General features: G+C 45.1%; 1 protein-coding gene across 1 annotated transcript in view; it reads left to right on the top strand.

The window, feature by feature from the left end:
- LOC137425661 (protein bicaudal D homolog 2) overlaps window positions 1–19,602 on the top strand; it is an 80,544-nt gene extending 60,942 nt beyond the window's left edge. The window contains exons 2-7 of the mRNA XM_068114301.2: window positions 746–958; window positions 8,924–9,076; window positions 10,652–11,056; window positions 11,456–12,481; window positions 15,866–16,017; window positions 18,569–19,602. Coding sequence (XP_067970402.2) covers window positions 746–958; window positions 8,924–9,076; window positions 10,652–11,056; window positions 11,456–12,481; window positions 15,866–16,017; window positions 18,569–18,971 — 2,352 coding nt within the window. The 3' untranslated portion in view covers window positions 18,972–19,602. The remainder of the gene's footprint in view (window positions 1–745; window positions 959–8,923; window positions 9,077–10,651; window positions 11,057–11,455; window positions 12,482–15,865; window positions 16,018–18,568) is intronic.
- Window positions 19,603–21,553: the final 1,951 nt, after the last annotated feature.

Here is a 21,553-nt window from a genome sequence, read left to right as displayed (position 1 = left end):
CCCGAGTGCGAATCACAAGTGGGCCCGTCCTGAGGTAATTAGCGATTGGGAACGATTCAGAACCTGTGGATAAATAACCCTTGGTAATTTCCCCAACAGTTTTCCGGACGACAGACTGCCGGTAGGGGACATGTATTGCAGCGCAATACTCAGAATGCTTGTTTTTCAAGATATTCCGCTCACAAGGTTCAGACATACATGGTGGTGGCCATCTTGGATTTTTACGTGGCGACCCAATTTTCAATAGCGTTCTTCTTTAAGACTAGATACACCCACACACCAGATTAGAAGTTGGTACTTCGCTTATTTTTCAAGATATTCTGCTCACAAGGTTCAGACATACATGGCGTCAGACATACATGGTGGCGGCCATCTTGGATTTTGACGTGGGTTGCACCCACACACCAAATTAGAATTCGGTCCTTCGCTTACGCACGCATGCACGCCCACACGCATGCATGGACGAACGGACGCACGCACACACAAACGGATGCACGCACGGACGCATGCACGCCCGCACGCACGGACGCATGCACGCCCGCACGCACGGATGGACGCACGGACGCACATACGGACGGAGGGGAAAACCATAGTCCCCCTTTCGCTCCGCGGTGTGACGGGGGACAATAACCTTTGAGCGAAAATGTAACTTTGTCATGTTACTTGTGCACTAGGCCTGCATATTGATGCAAGCTCACCCGTTTCCTAGCACGTTTGTCACTTGGACTCTTTTGTGCCACTGCAGGCGTTTGGACAGGCCTGCTCGAATCAGCGACAGGTGGCGGCCGTTGGGGAATCCCGCGAGGAGAGCCTCCTGCTGGAATCTGCGAACAAGGAGGCCGGGATGCGCTCGCGCATCACCTTGCTTGAATGTGAATTGCACCAGACCCAGAGCAGTCTGAGTAGCAGCCGCGCCGAGGTGGAACGCCTTTCTGCCCTGAGTCAGCAGCTTGGTGAGGTATGACTCTCATGGGCTTCACGTGAGCTGTTTAATCACAGGTTGAGACCTCAGCACTTTCAATGCTACGTTGGCTTTGTGACCATTGCTAATCTCGGTTGGTGCATGGAAATGCCTTTCCCGAGGAGCTCGATAACATGGTTGAAACGTGGGTAGAGGGAGGGAAGGGGAGTGGGAATATTTTGTAAAGAATGCACATGATGTTTTTTCTCTGTATTGGCAAAGAGAAAGGAAGCATGATTGTATTTTGGCTTGCAAACTTATGATCTCAATGATTGTACAATTTCCTCACTATAAATAACTTCAATGCAGGAAGAGGCCACGACGCCCATCAAAGCCTGTACAATGGTTGCCAACCTATTGTTGTTTGCCCGTACTCTATTGTTTTTAAATGGTGAGCGTCAGGCAAAGGTTTTTATTGGTGAGCGTCAAGCACGTATCGTTTTTGAAGTCTTTGGTATGATTTGGCCGGGGTCAAACCACCGACCTCCCAGGTTCAGAGCAGACTCTCCAACCATTCAGCCACCAAGTCTGGTTAAACACAATGCTAGTCCCAGTTTCGTGTTTAAATCTATTTCAGTTTTGGCCACTGATGAGCTGCAGTTTCCCTTTTATGGTGTGTGTTTGTGCATGTGAAATGTGGGGGGCAGGGAGGGGAGGGGGCTAATTTATTCCTGGTTTTTGCGTGGCACGGGTGGGCGGTGGAAAGCGCGTTGCTTTCGCAAGCCAAGGCACATGTATCCACAAATTATACAACAGACTGGGTGTGGTTTCAGCTCATCCACATCAATTGGCAGGTTGTTTGCTGTGCCAACAGAGCTTTGATTTAATTTGAATCCGCCGTTTAAATCCTTTCCTTTCCCCTCCCTGTTAATACACCGGAGAGGCCTGGTATTAAAGCCGTGGTGGCTTTGGCGAGTTTCATGGGGGAGGCCTAAGGGTAAAACTATAATGAGCTTGGTGAGTTTCCTTCATGAGGAAGGCCTAAGGATAAAAAATATCAGGGTTTGGCACATTCCAAGGGGGAGGCCTAAAGCTCTGGAACCACAGTGGATTTGGCGAGTTTCACTGGATGTTTCACTGGATTTGGCGAGTTTCACTGATGAGCTGCAGTTTGTAGTGTAGAGACGCAGCCCATGAGAGACGCAGCCCATGAGTAGTGTAGAGACGCAGCCCAACAATACAACCTTAATAAATTTGGCGGTTGTTCCTGTAGCATCTATAATGTGTTGCTGGTATACTGGGAGAGGAAGCAGCTTTGAACTGATTACTACACATGTATTCTATATTTTAATAAATTGCTGCAATTGTACTTCCAAATCTTCCATCCACCCCCCTGCCCCCAACTCTCAGCCCCAAAATCTCCAAAAGTGCACACATTGGTACTGTTACAAGTGTTACATGGTCGATGCATTACATCCCACTTAACTTGAATTGAGTGCACGGACTTTGCAGGTGTTGCACACATGAACCTGCGTTAATGTCACGTCCCATCTGATTTGTCATTATTCACCACCCCGACCCCCTCAATAAAAACCCAGCTTCGTTATTCACAAATAATGTAAAACCAGGTGAAAAGCAGATATATCAAACTATTGGCAGTAATGGTGTTTTGTAACCTTTAAATATACAGGCCACGAGTAGTGTAGAGACGTAGTGTACCCTTTGCTGGCCTTTCTAAACGGCCTCTGTGCATAGCGTAATAGCGTATATCACAAGATTCAAACGTCTGCAAACGCATGCCGACTTAGCCCAAAGCATTACGATAGGAAACTCCCACTAAAGTCTTTGAAATGAATGCATGATTGAACTTCCTTTAACTGATGTATCTTTTTATTGGTGATTTTTCACCCAAAGCCTGGCACAATTCAATCACTCACCTCTTTACTTTGCGAGCCAGTACTTTGTAGAGCCCCTTCACCCCTCCCAACCGCCCCTTCGTCCCCCTACATACCTCAAAATTGGACTCACAGGTATGAACATGGATATTTTGTTTGTAGTTGGCTCTACTTTGCATGCTCTGGGGGAGATGAGAGGTAAATTGATAAAGGGGGAAGTGTGTGTTGAAGGAAGGGGTATACAAGTTACAGATACGTTCAAAGTACACCACCCCATGCCAAATAAATAACATATCCTTCAGTGCACGACATTGCCGGGGCACCTTCGGTGCCTGGCAATGCTGCTGTGCAGCACATACAAATAGTATTAGGAGGGAGAAAAACAAACAAAAAAACCACCTTTGGAGGCCATTTTTCCCCGCAGAGCTGGGGTTGGCCTTTTTCGGGCACCTTGGTCCCCTTTTTGAAGCAATGTTTTACGGCCGGATGCCCTTCCTGCCGCCAACCTTGTTAGTCGCCTCTTGCGACACAGGGAATTACCAGTGAACTGGTACTCCATTTGCCGACCTCGGAAGGATGACAGGCTGAGTCAACCCCCCTGGTGTTAATTCAGCGATCGACCGGGATTCGAACCCACGATCCTAGGATCCCAAGCCAGCACCCTAACCGCTAAGCCAACACCAGGCTCAGTATTAGGAGGGAGAGATGCACAATAATTGATTGATTAATTGCATAATTAATTAAATAAATAATTATCGCAAAATAAATCGTAAAATTTCTTAATCATTTGGAGAATAACATACCTAAACTACCACCATTTCATCCGAATCTGTAACTTTTTGAAAATTGATAAGCAATTAATTGAATAAGTAAATAATGAATCGATTAATTGATTTTTTTTTTGTATACTTTTTTTTGTTAATTGATTAATCAATAAATCAAAAATACCATTTACAGCCAAATCACTTGGTCACTGTCGTGTCCAAATATCAGCTTCATAGCTCAAAAGGTGCCCGAGATATTGCCCAGATGAGAAAGGAAATAAATAAGTGATTAATAAATCAATAACGAGAACAGCACTCAGTCGAGAGCATAACTCCGCCAGGTGAATAGTTCACGTTTTTTTTATCCCTGAGTAGACCAGAAAATCATAATACAGAATCACATTTAATCAAAATCATCCGTCCACAACTTTTTGACATATCCTGTTATGTATCGTTTTTGGCCCTATCTCCCAATGGTGAAGAATCACTTTTAAAAAATTCTACTAGCCGGAACCGGATCCAGATCTTCACCCAAATATAATGGATTATTCCTTGTCACACACACAACCTCTTCACCAAGTTTCGTCCAAATCCATCCATAACTTTTTAGGATATCCTGCTATATGTTGGTTTTAGCCCTGTCACTCAATGATGAAGAATCACTTAAAAAATGAAATAATTCTCATATCCGAATTCATATTCAGATCTTCACCATAATCGAATCGATTACTGCCTGTCACATACACAACCTCTCTGCCAAATGTCGTCCGAATCCGTCCATAACCTTTTGAGAGATATCTTGTTCACAAACAAACAGACAGACAGACAGACAGGGGTGAAAACATAACCTCCATCCACATTTGGTGGCGGAGGTAATAATTAAGTAATAATCAATTAATGTCGATAAAATGCCGTTCCAAATTCAAATTGTAATAAAAAAATAATGAAATGGGATACAATGATGCAGGTTGCTGCTTGTGAAAGAACATTTCTCTTGTTTTATTGTCAAGACTTGTCAAGATCATTTATCATGATCAGTGCGGTTCTACCTGAGCACGCATCTTCACACATAACATATCAAAGCGATATCTCCTACCAAGTTTGGTTCCACAATCCTGCATTTGCAGCCCTAAACATCTTCCTCTGATCTACAATATCATTAACCCTCTTTCAGTATACCATGTCCTTTACATAACCCCCCTATAAAAAAAAATACCAGAGGAGCTATGCCTGGCGAATGTGGTGGCAGCAGAATCGGACCATGATGCCCAATCCATCAATCATTGAGGAAATTGGACATCATCAGACTTCAGTGTGGGGGAGCTGCGTCCTTTTTGAAAGTGTCCTCTGGTCACAGGTCCTGCAAGTGTGAGAGTGCAAAGTTCTTCAACATATCCAGGTAATATTGTCAGACTTTATTGTGGCTTCAACAAAGAAGAATGGCCCAATCAGTCTTGCATTTGGCCACACCACACACCAACCTTTGGTCTGTCATGCTCAAGTTCTTAGAATTAATGGGGAAGCTCAGATTCCCAAATCCTGACGTTGTGGCTGCAAAGTTTACCCAAAAGTATTTACCAACTACAAAAGTAGTACCAAAAGTTTACCCAACCCACTGGCTCCCCATCTCCCAGAGAATCCAGTACAAAATCCTCCTCTTGACCTACAAAGCCCTCCATAACCTGGCCCCATCCTACCTGGCTGACCTCCTCTCCAGACACACTCCCACCCGCAACCTCCGCTCTGCTGGTACCAACCTCCTGACCCCCCCCCCCATCCGGGCCAAATTCAGATCCTGGGGGGACAGGGCCTTCTCCATCGCTGCTCCCACCCTCTGGATCTCACTACCTCACACCATCAGAGACTCCTCCTCACTCACCACATTCAAAACATCACTCAAGACCCACCTGTTCAGCACTGCATTCAACATTCAACCCACAGCATTTAACCCCTGACTATCACTTCTCCTTCTCCCTCCTTTTGCTTTAAATATTTCCCTATTGATTCTTGTCTTTTTGCAATTGTTGTTTTCATGTTTTGTTATGCATTATGTTTTGCACTCTGTCAAAGTGCCTTTGGGCTTCATGAAAAGCGCTATACAAAATAAATGAATTATTATTATTATTAAAAGGTTGAAAGTTGACTCGTCTGAGATGGCCACAGGTCACAGAAATCCATCATCTTTTTCTAAGTGTTCCAGAATGTCCACAACGAACACCATGCGTCGCGTGTAGTCATCCGGCTTTATTGTCTGCTCCAGCTGAACCTCCTACACGTACAGCCGCATGCGCAAAACTTGAGTTCCATTTCGTTCTTGCAACAATTATGTCCCGTTCAGTGGGGTAGCTGCAGCTCTCTGGCGGCAGTCCCAAAGAGGTTGTGAGACTGCGCTTGAACGACTCACAAATGGGGCACCTTCGGCGCCTGGCAATGCTGCTGTGCAGCACATACAAATAGTATTAGGAGGGAGAAAAACAAACAAAAAAACCACCTTTAGAGGCCATTTTTCCCCCCGCAGAGCTGGGGTTGGCCTTTTTCGGGCACCGTGGTCCCCTTTTTGAAGCAATGTTTTACGGCCGGATGCCCTTCCTGCCGCCAACCCCGTTAGTCGCCTCTTGCGACACACAGGGAATTACCAGTGAACTGGTACTCAATTTGCCGACCTCGGAAGGATGACAGGCTGAGTCAACCCCCCTGGTGTTAATTTAGCGATCGACCGGGATTCGAACCCAGGATCCTAAGATCCCAAGCCGGCACCCTAACTGCTAAGCCAACACCAGGCTATGTTATATATGTAATATATAACAACAAATGAATAAATAAATATTAAAAATCTTGCAAAGGCTTTAGACTCTTTTCATACATAACCTCAATTGGAGAACCTTTTGAACACCCCGCATGCGTAGGTGATGCCCTCCCGGTGATCGCCTTGGATGGCATCATAATTGTGTTTGGAAGCCTTTGGTATCGTACATTAGCATGGCGTTAAGAGGGTCTCGGGTGAGGGCCTGCAAGTTTACAATTGCATTGCAATTACTATTTTGAGATTATTCAATTGGATGTTTGTCTTTACTGAGGAAGTGAGTGTGCACAGCTCGGTATCTGACGAGATTGCTCATCCAACCCTGACGTCGTATGTTCTGTTGGGATCCCAGTTGTGTTTTGTTTACCACTGATAGGCCAGATCTGCATCCGGACCTGAACCTGTATATATGAAGATATTTCTCGTCCAACCCACTGGTCATCATTATCCCCACGCATTCAAAATAAAAACAAAGGGATATTGTAATCGGCTCCTGTCTGTCCATCATGCTATCTCCTCCTAGACGGTTGCGCAGAAATTTACCAAACTTTGTAGTTGTGGTCACCACATGGCAAGAAGGTGAGAGAGCAGTATCATTTTTGGCTCCTCACCCTTGAGGAATTGAGGCGGGGTCAAAAGCTCAAATACAGCACCAAAAATGCAATTTAAAAGCACATTGGAATGTGTGTGCCATCCCTCGGATGAACCCTAAACTCGCGTCCCGTCTGCCGGCATTAGTTGGTGGACGTTAAAGATCCTTCATAAAGGGTAGATGAGCTATAGCCAGCACCCTGAACAAATTCCGACCCTAACCTTAGTTGAGCGTCAGGCCTGGACAGCCGGTTCGTGAAAGACTTGGGCCAGGTTTACTCGAGTCTCGTGGTTTGCAGGTGCTTGTGATAGATGGAAAGCTTAAGTGACTTCATATTCTTCCCAGATTTCTAGATCAAGATTTTTGGAGGCTAAGATTTTGAATCTATACGGTTATGGACATTTGAAGAGACTGTTTTGGAATTTTTCGTTCCAACTTCAAATACTTATCAGGAATGGCCCTTATTTTTCAAGATATCTTGAAAACCCTGAGTTTAACGGTCTGCAATGTGGTGGGGGGAAGGTGACTGAACACAATGATTTAATTTGTTCAAACACCTTGATGTGCATGTGTTTGTGTGTGTGTGTGTCACGATATGTGATGCTGCAGTGATTGATATTACTCCCCTAGGGTGGGTGTTCTTTTTTTATGGAAGCAGGTTTTGGTTGGTTGTTTATTTTATTTGTTGCCTGGTGTTGAGTTCACTTGAAGACATCAAAGGTATTAGCTCCCAGCGATCCAAGCTGAATATCTGCATTCATCATGGTTTGAAGACTGATACGGTGTCTTGGGTGCATCGTTAGCCACACCCTGCTCCACTACCACGACAAACGTCTCCATCACAGGCGTGTGCTGGCTTGCCTCGCACATCGCATGCAGAGGTTGTCTCACCATTGATTGTGAATCGAAAAGGGATTGTGATGATGTGGCTGTGGCTTCGCCCATATTTGAAGCATTCGCCCCCCTCCCCCCCGTGTTCATGATGACATCAAATTTTGACTTAAAGTTGTTTTTTTTCCCCCCGTTTTGACACCTGTGACCCAAGCCCCCATCCCCAGGAGCATGAATAGGAGATGAAGCCCCCAAAAATCGTTACATATTTCATGCGTGCCCCAATGTTGATTACATATACAAAGTTTCATTTTTGAAATGGGCATGCAATTGTATTTTATGGTGCATGACGTTTTGGCTGCACCCCAAAAATGGCACTGCTCTTGTGCCTTCCAGCCACCTGCTGATCATAACTACCAAGTTTGACACTGTTTAGGATGAGATAGCGTGAGACAAACAGAGCCGATTCCAATATTCCCCCCATTTTTTTTCTTCCCAAAAATCCTTTTCATGGACTTGATTATGTTGCACTCTTGGTTTCACTCAGAACTAAAGCTCTGAGCTACTTAATCCACCCACTGTGAAATGGTGGTGCAACATCGGACATTGGAGCTTCAATTTGTCTAAAAAGAGGGGAAATATATATCTATTCTAAATTATGTGTTACTCCGTGAATATCTGTATTAAATCTACTTTAATCCAGATATTCATGGTGATTTTAAAGATTACTGGAAGGGACAATAAAGGACTGACTATTTTGCATCGAGTAAAGTGAAATGAAATGCAAAATAACCAATCAGCAGCAGCACGGGAAACGACCGCCGTAAACGGGAGACAGACAAACACACGGGCAGACACCACGGTTCACAATTATGTATTATGAATTATGAACCAAGTATTTGCTCCACTTGAGCCATCCGTAATGCAAGTGGTACAAGGGGCGGAGCATGCATGGATTTGCATAAATGATGTATTAGCGTATCTGCATGCCAGTTCTTCACATGTATCTGTATCTGTAACTGGGTTCTGTATCTCAAGTTTGAAAATGCAAGTATCTGTAACAAGAGAGGTGAAGGTTAAGGTACAATGTGAATCGATGATGAATTGTTTGTTTTTCATTATGCTGCTGCTTCTCAGAAAATGTGTCTCCTGGAGATGCAAAGAAATCTGCTGCGGGACGAAGTGAAGGAGTACAAGCACCGCGAAAGCCACCTGCTGCAGGACTGCTCGGAGCTTGAGGAAGAGAACATAGCCCTGCAGAAGAACGTCTCCGTCTTACGGCAGAACCAGGTTTGGGAGACACCGCCCGACGGGTCTACGCCACTGGCACAGTGTCGAACCGTTCGAGGACAATAGTTTCGCCCTCGGGTGTTCTTCGGCCTAGGGATTTAAATGTTCCGTAATGCCCTCTGTAGAAGCATCACACGAAGGCCAAAGCTGAACCTGATTGACCACAGTTAGCACACGGCGTCTCATTGTTACCTCTGCAGCACATTCTTGCATAATGGCAGGTTATTGTGGTGTGCATCAAACTGCTCCGTGATAATTGGAGGGTATTTTGCAGAAACGATCCTTGTAATTACCCTCGACAGAGGAGAGGGTATTGCATTTGAGTCCGTTTGTCTGTCTGTTTGTCCGCACGGAATAAATATGATTTTCTCTGCAACCGTTGGTCCGATTGACAGGAAATTTTCACCATAGGTGCAGCTCCACCTGGGGATGAAAAAAAGGATAATTATGACGTCATAGATCACGTGGTATGGGCGCCATCTTGAAAAAAACGAAAAACTTTGCACCTCTATATCTCCAAAAGTGCTGCATAGAAAAAATTGAGACATGGCTCATTTTAAATAACTCTTCATGGGGAATAACATATGTTAATGATGTTGTCTTAGGTGCCTCCATTATGACGTCATAATTCGACAAGTACAAAACTTCATCTGATTAAGATGAAATTTCTTGAGTGTCACCTGGGGATAAATTGGTGGAGAATTTTTTTTTAATGATGACGTCATCGGTCACGTGGTTCGGCCGCCATATTTGTTTTAACACAAAAGCCTTAAAAAACACTAAAACATATCCTGGCGAGGGTCTGCAATCTCTGATTGCTCTTTCTTGTTATACTTTGTTATATAATTAATTATACTTTGCAGAGAGTCCAGTGCAGCCGTTTTGCACTTATCGACGGACAACGACATTGGATCGTATATAAAAGTTTTGAACAAGGCTAATTGGTGAGCAACATTGGAAGAATGAAATATGAGGAAATGCAAACTTGTTTTTCTTAATGATGAGCACTCTATTTTGGTGATTTATTTCATTTGCCATGTTAAAATGGCGATTTTTAGACCAAAGGCAACCCAATTAGTGGGGAAAACCTCTTGAGGAAGGGGTAAATGAATTCGCTACACCCTTCATTGTGTGACCGTTAGTCCTCCTGTCAAGTTTGGTTAAGATTGGATAAGTAATGACCGAATCCATCGCAGTCAAAAATCATCACCAGACAGACAGACACCAAATTGTGTTTTTTTGCTTGATGAAAACCGAATACAACCGTAAGCATGATCATGTTATCACATCCACGGAAGCTCACGGAGCAGGATGGGAATCTGCATATTGTATTGACAGGAAACCTTGTAAACCATGCATCATACTTTTATTGATGCAAAATCCTCTTTATGTACTGTGCAACTGAATGTGACGTAAAGGCTCCTGATGATTTGAAAACCATCTTATGCGGGATAACTATGGCAGTAAACAGCTTCGGTTATTATTTTGAAGTCGCACTGTTAAAAAGTTCCAGCCGAATCAAGATATCATTGGTGTTTTCAATCGAAGGGTAAAAATGCCGTCCGTCCGCTGCAGGTGGAATACGAAAGCCTGAAACACGAGATAAAGCGCCTGGAGGAGGATACAGAAGATTTCCAAAGCCAGCTGGACGATGCCCTGCTGCTCAAGCAGATCGGTGAGCAGCAGTTGGAGGAGGCACTCGAGATGTTGGGGACCGAGAGAGACCAGAAAAACGCCCTGCGCCGTGAGCTTCTCACGTGTCCTACGGTGCCCGGAGATCCTTGTGGCCAGCAGCCTTTACAGGCTGAACTGAATGGAGAGGGCATTGAAGAAAATGTCAACGATTGTCATCAGCCACATGCTGGCAGCATCTTAAAGAGTGACCGGGAAAGCAGGCAGCCGGCACCCAGCCTCGTGTCAGACTTGCTCAGTGAGCTAAGCTTCACCGAGATCCAGAAACTGCAGCTCCAGTTGTCTCAGGTTCGATTTGTTTCTTCTGCTTCGGCCTTTATTACATCTTTTCCTCGTCATCTTTGTCAATTCTTACAACTCCACTCGCATCCTTGTTCCTCATGATGTCCCAATGTCTCCGCTTGTGATGAACCCATTGGTGTTTGTCGATTATTTAATTTGTAGATATTTGTTTGGAGACATTTGTGCTTTAGCTTCATTTGCATCAGCTGATTATATGCACATCTCTTATCACCATCTGTTTCCTGCCATTCTACTTGGCAATGTTAAATTTGGGAGTTTTGTCATTCGCAATGTGACTGAATGAGATACAAAAGTACAATGCAGATATGATTCTTCTTCTTTTTAACACGTGCGAAGGAAACGTCATTGCAATGATTAAAAAGCGTATTTCTCTGTATCGTGCAGGTGGAGAAAGAGAAGGCGATGCTGCTGGAGAACTTGCAGGACTCTCAAAAGGAATTGGAGCACACGAAGGGAGCTCTGACTGACCAGCAGAAATGCATCAACAAGCTAATGGAGCAGACGAAGGAGCGTTGCCTGTCGTATGTAAAGCACAATTCGGAGTCCTCGTTTGATGGGCAAAAAGCCGAGGGACTTGTGAAAAGCAGCGACGAGGTTTCCAATGGCAGTACCGGTATTGTGCAGAATGGCAGCAGGGCCGATTACTTCGAGGCCCAGCTTACGGCGGCCGTGTCGGAGTTGGTGCAGCTGCAAGCCGAGGTGGAAAACGCGAGACAGCGAGGTTCCGCGTTTGAGGAAAAGTACAAGAAGGAGAAATCTTTGCACGAAAGTGAGCTGCTGAACTTTAATGGGATGTTGATGGGGTTGCAGCAAGAAAACGGTGCATGCAATGAACACATCGTGCAGCTGGAGAAAAAAATCAAAGAACTGGGCACCATGGCAACCGAGAACCAGGAAACGCTGACCTTTGTGCAGGAGGAGTTGACGAACTTTAGCGAAGAGCTTGCAAATCTTTACCATCACGTTTGCTTGTGCAACAGCGAGACGCCCAGCCGAGTGATGCTGGACCATTACAAGGAGACAATACTGCCATTGGCTCAAAATGGAGAAAGTGGAATGGAGGGCAAACCTGAACAGGATGGGGAAGGAAATACTGTAGACCTCATTTCCCATTCTTCTGCTTCAGAGATGCCAGATGGCATTCTCTCTCCAATTACTGAGGTCCGCAGAGAGCCTATGAGTGTCCAGAGTTTGTGGGCTGTCATACGAGATCAGATGAGCCACCTTCAGCAGGCGGTTGAGCGAGCAGTTGAGCGCTCAAGGCAACAGGCCACACGCAGTTACGAGTTAACGGGACTTGATAAGGACAAGGAGGTCCTTGTGGAGGAGGTTCTCAAGCTGAAATCCCTATTGATCACCAAGCGGGAGCAGATTGCAACCTTTCGGGCAGTGTTGAAGGCTAACAAAATGGTTGGTAACTTCAGAGTGATGCATTTATACCTTGTCCTTCAATCTTTTGATTGCCTTTATTACCTCTTTCGATAGGTGGAGGTTATGTTTTCACATCAGTCTGTCTCTGTCTGCGAGCACGATATCTCAAAAAAATTATGTACGGCTCTGAAGAAACTTTGCGGACAGGTTGGGTGTAAGACCAGGACGAATTGTTTAGATTTTGAAGATCTGGATTTGGATCCGGATAACAGAATTTTAAAAATGATTCTTCACCATCGAGCATTGAGAGATGGGGCCCAAACCGATATACAGTGTAGTACGATGTCTCAAAAAGTTGTGGACGGATTTAGACGAAACTTGGTGGACGAGTTGGGTTGGTGACAAGAACAAGCCGATTAGATTTTGGTTCAGTTGCGGATGCAGATCCAGCCGATCAGTGGGATACAAAACATAAACTTTTCAGCCTGGCGGAGGTGTGTGCTCTACCGAGTGCCGTTCTAGCTCATATTGAGATAGCCAGTTATCCATCTTTGTCAAGAGGAAGAAAAGACTAAACACATGATAGGTTATTGCAGGTTTTGTAAGATCGAATGCAATTATAGCCAGCATGATGACCGCAGTATAGTTGATGAGCTGTGATATGATGTATACAGTACAAGAGTGTAACGTGTTTGTCTCTCCCGTTCCCAAAGGGAGAGGCTATTGTAATCGGTATGTCAGTGAGTGTTTCTCCGCATGCATATCTACTTTCGTAGAGATCGTTTGCTCGTAGATCTACTGTAATCTGTATACCCCGGCAAGGCTCTGTATCGTTTACATTGCCAGAATGTTACTGGAAATGTTGTCCAGGTTCTGGAGGAGACTCTAGGGTCGAGGCCAATCTGATTTTCCAGAGCTGCCATGGCCCTAATAAAGCAAGCCAAATGGTAATGAGACAAAAGGGCATCAAATAAATAATCGGTGTACTATTACAGTACAGAGAAGAGGAGGATATGATGGACAGAGGATCCAAAGATCAAGTTTGGCAGTGATTCTCTTTTGAGGTGGAGAAAATCCACAAATTTTGTAACGTGAGGGCCTAGAAGTTCGCCTGTAAACAAAACATGCGCTCGCAGCATTGCAATGAAGAATTTATCCCCGGCTCATAGGAAGTTGGCTCTGACAATATTTCGACCTTGCCATCGTGCACCTGTTCTTCTGGTGTCAATTGCAAACTCGCTGGTATTTGTTGCACCATCTTAAAGGTTGCATGAAATTTTAATCGAAATATTTCTGGAGATTCAATGTCAGACTTTGGCCTTGTCTGAGATGGAATTGTTCTGTAGATGTGGGTCTCCATGTAGATTCAATTTGAAAACTCTCCTTCAAAGGTCTTCATGTTGTTGTTGTTGTTGTTGCCTCATGCCTTTTGCACTTTGTTACCTCAGCAACTGAAGGTGAACGAGATTATGCTTTCACCCCTGTTTGTCTGTCTGTTTGTGTGTTTGGTTGTCTGTGAGCAGGGTATCTCAAAAAGTTATAGACACATTTGGACAAAACGTGGTGGACAGGTTGGGTTTGTGACGAGGACGAATTGATTCGATTTTGGTGAAGATCTGGATCCTGATGCAATAATTTTTTAAGAGGCTCTTCACCATTGAGAGATAGGGCCAAAAACGATACATAGGACGATATCTCGAACCGTTTTTGATGGGTTATGACAAAACCTTGTGGATGACTTGGGTAGGTGACAAGAACAAGCCGAATAGATTATGGTTATGGTATGGATGCAGATTTGGCCTATCGGTGGGATACAAAGCGTAAACTGTCTCTTTACTGAGTGCCGTTCTCGTTAATAATATGATTTTCGTTGCAAGGAACTTCAACGCAGGAGGGGAGGCCATTATTAGGCCCATAAAGCTCGCGCAATGTTTGCCAACCTATGGTTGTTTGCCTGTGCCCTGGCCTTTTTAAATGATGAACATCGAGCCTAGAGACAGCACGACCTGTTTTTAGTCTTTTGTATGACTCGACCGGGGTTCCAACCACTCATATCCTAAACTCAGAGCAGATACGGTCTGGCACCCTGCTCTGCTCACCAAACTCTCCTCTTTTGGTATCCATGGAAATCTCCACGCATGGCTGGCGGACTTCCTCTCTGGTCGTAGTCAACGTGTGGCCCTGAATGGGTTTCTCTCATCTCCTCTTCCCGTTCAGGCTGGAGTTCCCCAAGGCAGTGTTCTGGGCCCTGTGCTTTTTCTGGTCTTCATCAATGATCTCTCTGACTCTCTTGAAAATCCTCTCTATCTCTTTGCTGATGACTCTACTCTCTGTCGCTCCATTCTTCATCCCTCAGATCGGCAGTCTGCAGCCTCCTCACTCTCTGAAGACCTGGACAAAATCACAGACTGGGCAAACAAGTGGAACATGTCTTTCAATCCTGACAAATCTCACACTCTCACTATGTCTCTCTGAAAAGACCGACTGGACAACCCTCCCATCCACTTTCTGAATAATCCTCTCCAAGAAGTTCTGTCACTCAAGCTTTTGGGTCTCACAATCTGCCATGATCTTTCCTGGGAAAACCACATTTCAAATCTGGCCTCCAAAGCCAGTCGCCGACTGGGTATCCTCCCTCGTGCGAAGTCCTTCCTTGGCACACCTGAGCTCCTCACCACATACAAGGCTTTCATCCGCAGCTCAATGGAATACTGCTCTCCCCTCTGGGCTGGTGCTCCTGCCTCACAACTAGCTCGTCTTCACGCTGTTGAAACCAAAGCATTCAGAATCATTGGAATCTCCCGCGATGAAGCTAACTCCAAGGGCCTCTCACTCACTCACCGCAGGCAGGTTGGTGGTCTTTCCGTCTTCTACCGACTCCTCTCTGGCCTTGCCCCCCCAGCTCTCTCTGGGCTCTGTCCCACAAATATTCCTACAGGTCGCACAAGATCTGCCTGCAACCCTCTTATGGTTAAACTGCCAAAATCAAGACTCTCTGCTCACCTTCACTCCTTCATTCCTCTTTTCTCCCGCCTCTGGAACAAACTCCCTCACTCTCTTCAATCCCACTCCACCCTCCAGGTCTTTAAAACAGCTGTTCACCACCATCTCCTATCTTCCCCCATCCAAAACCTTGATCTTTTCTACCCCCGCTAATTTCACCCCAATTCCACTTTTTTGAAATACCAACTTCTGTCCTGGAAGTCCTTGGTGTCCTTGTGTTTTATACTTCCCCCACCCCCCCCCCCTTCCCACGCCTCCTCCCCCCAAGCCCTCTCCCTCCCAACCAAAACAATATTTTGTTTACGTCTCCCGTGTCCTATCTTGTTGATATTTCAAATGTACATGTAGTCACTTTAAAGATATCTGCAGCCAGTGTGGCTGTTTGCTGTCTGAGAGGTCTTGCCGTGGTGTGTGTGACAGACTGCGGAGTCAGCCATGTTTAAACTGAAGGGAAAATACCAAAGCGAGAAGTCTTTGGTTACGGAGACCATGCTGAAGCTTCGTAATGAGCTGAAAGGTCTCAAGGAAGATGCAGTTAGTTTCTCTACGCTACGTTCCCTGTTTGCCACTCGGTAAGTGTTGCCAAGTTCTTAAAATAGTTCTGTTGTGATTCTTTTTCTGCCTCCGCCGACGAAGTCGCTATCTTTTCGGCATTATGTTTTCAGGTTGTCCGTCCGGCTGTCTGTCCATGATAGGTTTTCGTTGCTGCGATAACTTTAGAGTGGCTAAAGGGATCTTAGTCCAACTTGGTGAAGGTATGTATAATGAGGTAAAGATGACCTGATTAGATTTTGGGGTCACGACGTCAAAGGTCAGAGGTCATTTTAGGTAAAAGTACTGTTGCCGCGATAACTTCTGAACCAGTGATTAGAGGAATTCTAACCAAATTTGGTACACTTATGTAGAATGATGTAAAGATGAACTGATTAAATTGTGAGGACAAAACGTCAAAGTCTATAACAGGTGTATAACTTAAGAACAGTTGAAGTGATCCAATTCAAACTTGGTACAGGCAAGTGTAATGATGCAAAGATTAAATGATTAGATTTTGGGGTCATAGGTCAAAGTCTGTAATTGGTCTATGACTTGAGAACGGCTGAAGTGATCCAATTCAAACTTAGTACAGGTATGTATAATGATGTAAAGATTAAGTGATTAGACTTAGGGGCTAACCCCCACTCTAGCAGGGAAAAATGGCATTTTTTTTTTTTGTATGCATAATCGAGGCTCGTGAAAGAGCTAACATTTATCACACAAACAAATCAAACAAACAAACAAAGTATGTAAAAAGGGGAGCGGTAGACAAGATGGGGAGAGAAGGGGAAGCACATAAACACAACATTTGAGAGCAGGGACATCGGGAATGTGTGGGAGGGAGACGGCTTGGGGGGAGGCGGCGTGGGAAGGGGGGGGGGGGGGAGGGAGAAGTATAAAACACAAGGACACCAAGGACCTCCAGGAAAGAAGTTGGTATTTCAAAAAACTGGATTTGGGGTGAAATTAGCGGGGGTAGAAAAGATCAAGGTTTTGGATGGGGGAAGATAAGAGATGGCGGTGAACAGCTGTTTTAAAGACCTGGAGGGAGGAGTGGGATTGAAGAGAGTGAGGGAGTTTGTTCCAGAGGTGGGAGAAAAGAGGAATGAAAGAGTGAAGGTGAGCAGAGAGTCTTGATTTTGGCAGTTTAACCATAAGAGGGTTGCAGGCAGATCTTGTGCGACCTGTAGGAATATTAGGGGGACAGCACAGAGAGAGCTGGAGGAGCATGGCCGGAGAGGAGTCGGTAGAAGACAGAAAGACCACGAACCTGCCTGCGGTGAGTGAGTGAAAGGCCCTCGGAGGTAGCTTCATCATGCGAGATTCCAATGATTCTGAACGCTTTGGTTTCAACAGCGTGAAGACGAGCTAGGTGTGAGGCAGGAGCACCAGCCCAGAGGGGAGAGCAGTATTCCATTGAGCTGCGGATGAAAGCCTTGTATGTGGTGAGGAGCTCAGGTGTGCCAAGGAAGGACTTCGCACGACGGAGGATGCCCAGTCGGCGACTGGCTTTGGAGGCCAGCTTGGAAATGTGGTTTTCCCAGGAAAGATCATAGCAGATAGTGAGGCCCAAAAGCTTGAGTAACAGAACTTCTTGGAGAGGATTATTCAGAAAGTGGATGGGAGGGTTGTCCAGTCGGTCTTTTCGGAGAGACATCGTAAGAGTGTGAGATTTGTCAGGATTGAAAGACATGTTCCACTTGTTTGCCCAGTTTGTGATTTTGTCCAGGTCTGCAGAGAGTGAGGAGGCTGCAGACTGCCGATCTGAGGGATGAGGAATGGAGCGGCAGAGAGTGGAGTCATCAGCAAAGAGATAGAGAGGATTTTCAAGAGAGTCGGAGAGATCATTGATGAAGACCAGAAAAAGCACAGGGCCCAGAACACTGCCTTGGGGAACTCCAGCCTGAACAGGAAGAGGGGATGAGAGAAACCCATTCAGGGCCACACGTTGACTGCTACTAGAGAGGAAGTCCGCCAACCATGCGTGGAGATTTCCATGGATACCAAAGGAGGAGAGTTTGGTGAGCAGAGCGGGGTGCCAGACCGTATCGAAGGCACGTGATATGTCGAGGGAGACAGCTCTAATTTCCTGTTTGGCATTGAGGCCTTAAAAAAAACGATCATTCTTTCAAGTGATTAGACTTAGTGGTCAAAGTTCAAATCTGTAATAGGTCTATAACTTGAGAATGGCTGAAGTGATCTCATTCAAACTTGGTACATGTATGTATAATGATGTAAACATGAACTGATTAAATTTTGGGGTCAAAGGTCAGATATCATGTCAGGTAAAAATGTGCTAACTTGGGCACAGCTGAATGGATTTAAATCAGACTTGATACAAGTATTATAATGATGTAATAATGTGGGTGGAGGCATATCAGTCAACGTCGTGACGTCGAAGAGTGCCGTTCTAGTTATTTATTTATTTATTTAACTACCTGTATTTCTGATGACATGCTTATTGGATGCTTGCTCAAAGGCTATAATACATGTGAGTATATTTTGTGACGTTATAAAGGCAAGCATCTTTACATTTTCTTTTTGTTGTTATACCCTCCCCTCATACTTCTCTTGTCGTGGCACAAAAAGCTGTGATGATTACATGTCTCAGTTGGACAGCATGCAGCGCCAGCTGTCTGCTGCTGAGGATGAAAAGAGGACCCTCAACTCACTTCTGCGAATGGCCATCCAGCAGAAGCTCGCCCTAACCCAGCGTCTTGAGGACCTGGCGATGCAGGAGCAAAATGGTTGTCAGCAAGGACAGGGTCGTACGCGTAACGGTGTCGGCAACAACCCTGGCAGCAGGGAACGCGGGTGTTCATCGTTGACACCGGGCATGCGTCTGACCGCTGGTGCGAGTTTCTCTGCCAATGACCACAGGCTCCCTCCACAGTACGTGGCGCGGGTGGCCGGGTTGTCACTCTCACCAGACAACGGAGACATACATTTATCACACACTTTTGGAAAGCGACCGTCTGACCCTGCAGACTGAAGTTAAAGTATCAGAGACTTGTTTTTCTGGTTTATATTTTTTATGTGCATTATAGAACGTTAAGTTGAAATATTGCATGCATGGGCTGTGCCCTAAAATAATCCTGAGATTCCCTTGCAGATGACCTTCCGGTGGCAAAGTTACGGGAATATAGAATGGATGGACCCCATGGATATGAATATATTGAATGCAAATTGCCACACAGACAATGGTCAGAGGCGTTTTGAAAACGTGATGGATCAATCGCATCTTTCATTAATTGCCCATTCATGTTTACCTTGGCTCCAGCTGTTCGCCAAAATCGGGCAAACTGGTCTTGTCCATTTGTCGGACAAAGCGGTCTTGTCAATTTGTCAGGTAAACTGCTCTTGCCCATTTGTTGTTATTACTTTTCTGTCGTGCTTTTTTGTTTTCCCCCGCACCAAAGTACAACCAAGTGTTAAAGACTCTTTTAGTTTCTTCTAGGCCATGCCATACACCAGAATCTTGGCAGTGTGAGGTGCCTTTGATATTTTGTACCTGATTTTCAGGTATTGGACGAAAGTGTTTTGCTGCATTTGGAACCGCTGAACCAAGGTGTCCAGGGGGTCAAGTGAGGAAGGTTAAATGAAAATGGCCAATACTACGTTAACACGTCACTGTGTTTTTACATTTCGATTTGAATAATTCCATGGGGGATCTTATTTTTCCTGAAAATTATTTGGCCATATCTAAAGTTGTGATAAAAAAAAAAATCCTAATTATTAATTATTATTATTCTTTTTTAACAGCCTGGAAGTTACAGTTACAGTGCTTCTGCTTATTCCACCCTTGGTCCATCTTGCATTACAAAATCGATTTGGCCAAATCCATGGCTATTACATCACTACTTTTATTTGATGCAAATGAGCGATTTGCTTTTCTGTACAAGATCGAGGCTATTGAGGTGAAGGTGGGAGTGCATCAGGGGTCGGTACTAAGTCCACTACTATTTGTAGCTGTGATGGAGGTGCTGGCTCGGAACGTAAAGGAGGGTTTACCGTGGGAGTTGTTGTATGCAGATGATCTGGTGTTGATTGCAGAAAGTATGGATGGACTGAAGGAGAAGATGAACAAGTGGAAGGAATGTATGGAGACGAAAGGTCTGAAGGTGAATATCGGAAAAACAAAGGTGATGGCAAGTGGTAAAGCATGTGGTGAGGTGGAAAGAACTGGGAAGTGGCCCTGTGCTTCGTGCAGGAAGGGTGTCAGAGTGAACTCAATTCAATGTACAATGTGCGCTGAGTGGGTTCATCAAAAATGTAGTGGTTTGAGAGGGTCATTAACCAGTGTGGCAGCTACATTCAAGTGTAAGGTGTGCACAGAGGGAGCTGCAGATGGAGGAGACAGAGGGAGCTGCAGATGGAGGAAATGTTGAGTTGGATCTTGGAGACGGCGTGAAGCTGGAAGGTGTGAAAACATTTTGTTACCTAGGAGACATGCTGAATGGAGAAGGTGGATCAGACTCGGCAACGGTTGCTAGAGTGAGATGTGCATGGAAGAAGTTTCGGGAACTGAGTGGCGTGCTGACGAGGAGGCGAGTGTCGTTGAAGCTGAAGGGAAAGGTGTATGCTGCATGTGTGAGAAGTGTTATGATTTATGGGAGCGAGACATGGGTAATGAACGTAGAGCAGCAACGAAGGCTGGAAAGAGTGGAAATGCGAATGGTTCGGTGGATGTGTGGAGTATCGTTGAGAGAGAGGAAGACAAATGATGAATTGCGAAAGATGATGGGAATAGAGCCTGTGATGGATGCTGTGAAGAGAAACAGTTTGAGATGGTTTGGTCATGTGTTGAGGAAGGATGAAAGTGACTGGTTGAGAAGAGTGATGGAAATGAATGTGGAAGGAAGTGGAGGACAGGGAAGACCGAGAAAGACTTGGCTAAAGATGGTCGAAGAAGAAATGCGGGCAAGGGGGTTAACAAGGGGAGATGCAGAAAATAGGGCAAAATGGAGAAGATTGTCATGGGGACAGCAGGGCTAACCCCCGCTCTTGCAGAGAAAATGGCCTTTAAAATGCCTGTTGTTGTTGTATCGAGGCTAATGGAAGAGCTGGGTGACGAAGGGTAAAAAGACAGCGGGACAGTTGGTGGAGGGTCAGAATGCTAAGACGAGATGAAGCTAGTCTCAAGGAGAGGTTAGTCTCCTGTATAGTGTTATTCATGACATATATATATATATATATATATATATATATATATATATATATATATATATATATATATATAATGGAGTCCGCAGTTAATTATCACCAGCCTTGGACGGATGAACCGGACCAGCTTTAACTCCTGGTCGCTGGCAGTTATGGCGCGCGCAGGATGGAAGAAACACGAAGCGTTTAACTTCACGAACACAAGGGTTTATTCCAAAACCCAACCAAGAACACGACAAAAATATAACAACAATGATAAGAAAATAAGGGCGCAGAATGAAACTAATGAAAATAAAGCTGAGGTAAACTGCTCCGGTGAGGTACCTCCACATGGACACAAACACAGGGTAGGTAAGAAAATAAAAGTCCCCCTCTGGCATTTAGCTGACCCAAAATGGAGCCTGTGGTAAG

Source organism: Myxine glutinosa, chromosome 4 (assembly GCF_964187855.1).
Source record: "Myxine glutinosa chromosome 4, kmMyxGlut1.1, whole genome shotgun sequence".
Classification (NCBI taxonomy): Eukaryota; Metazoa; Chordata; class Myxini; order Myxiniformes; family Myxinidae; genus Myxine; species Myxine glutinosa.
This window is presented reverse-complemented; position numbering and strand designations above follow the sequence as displayed.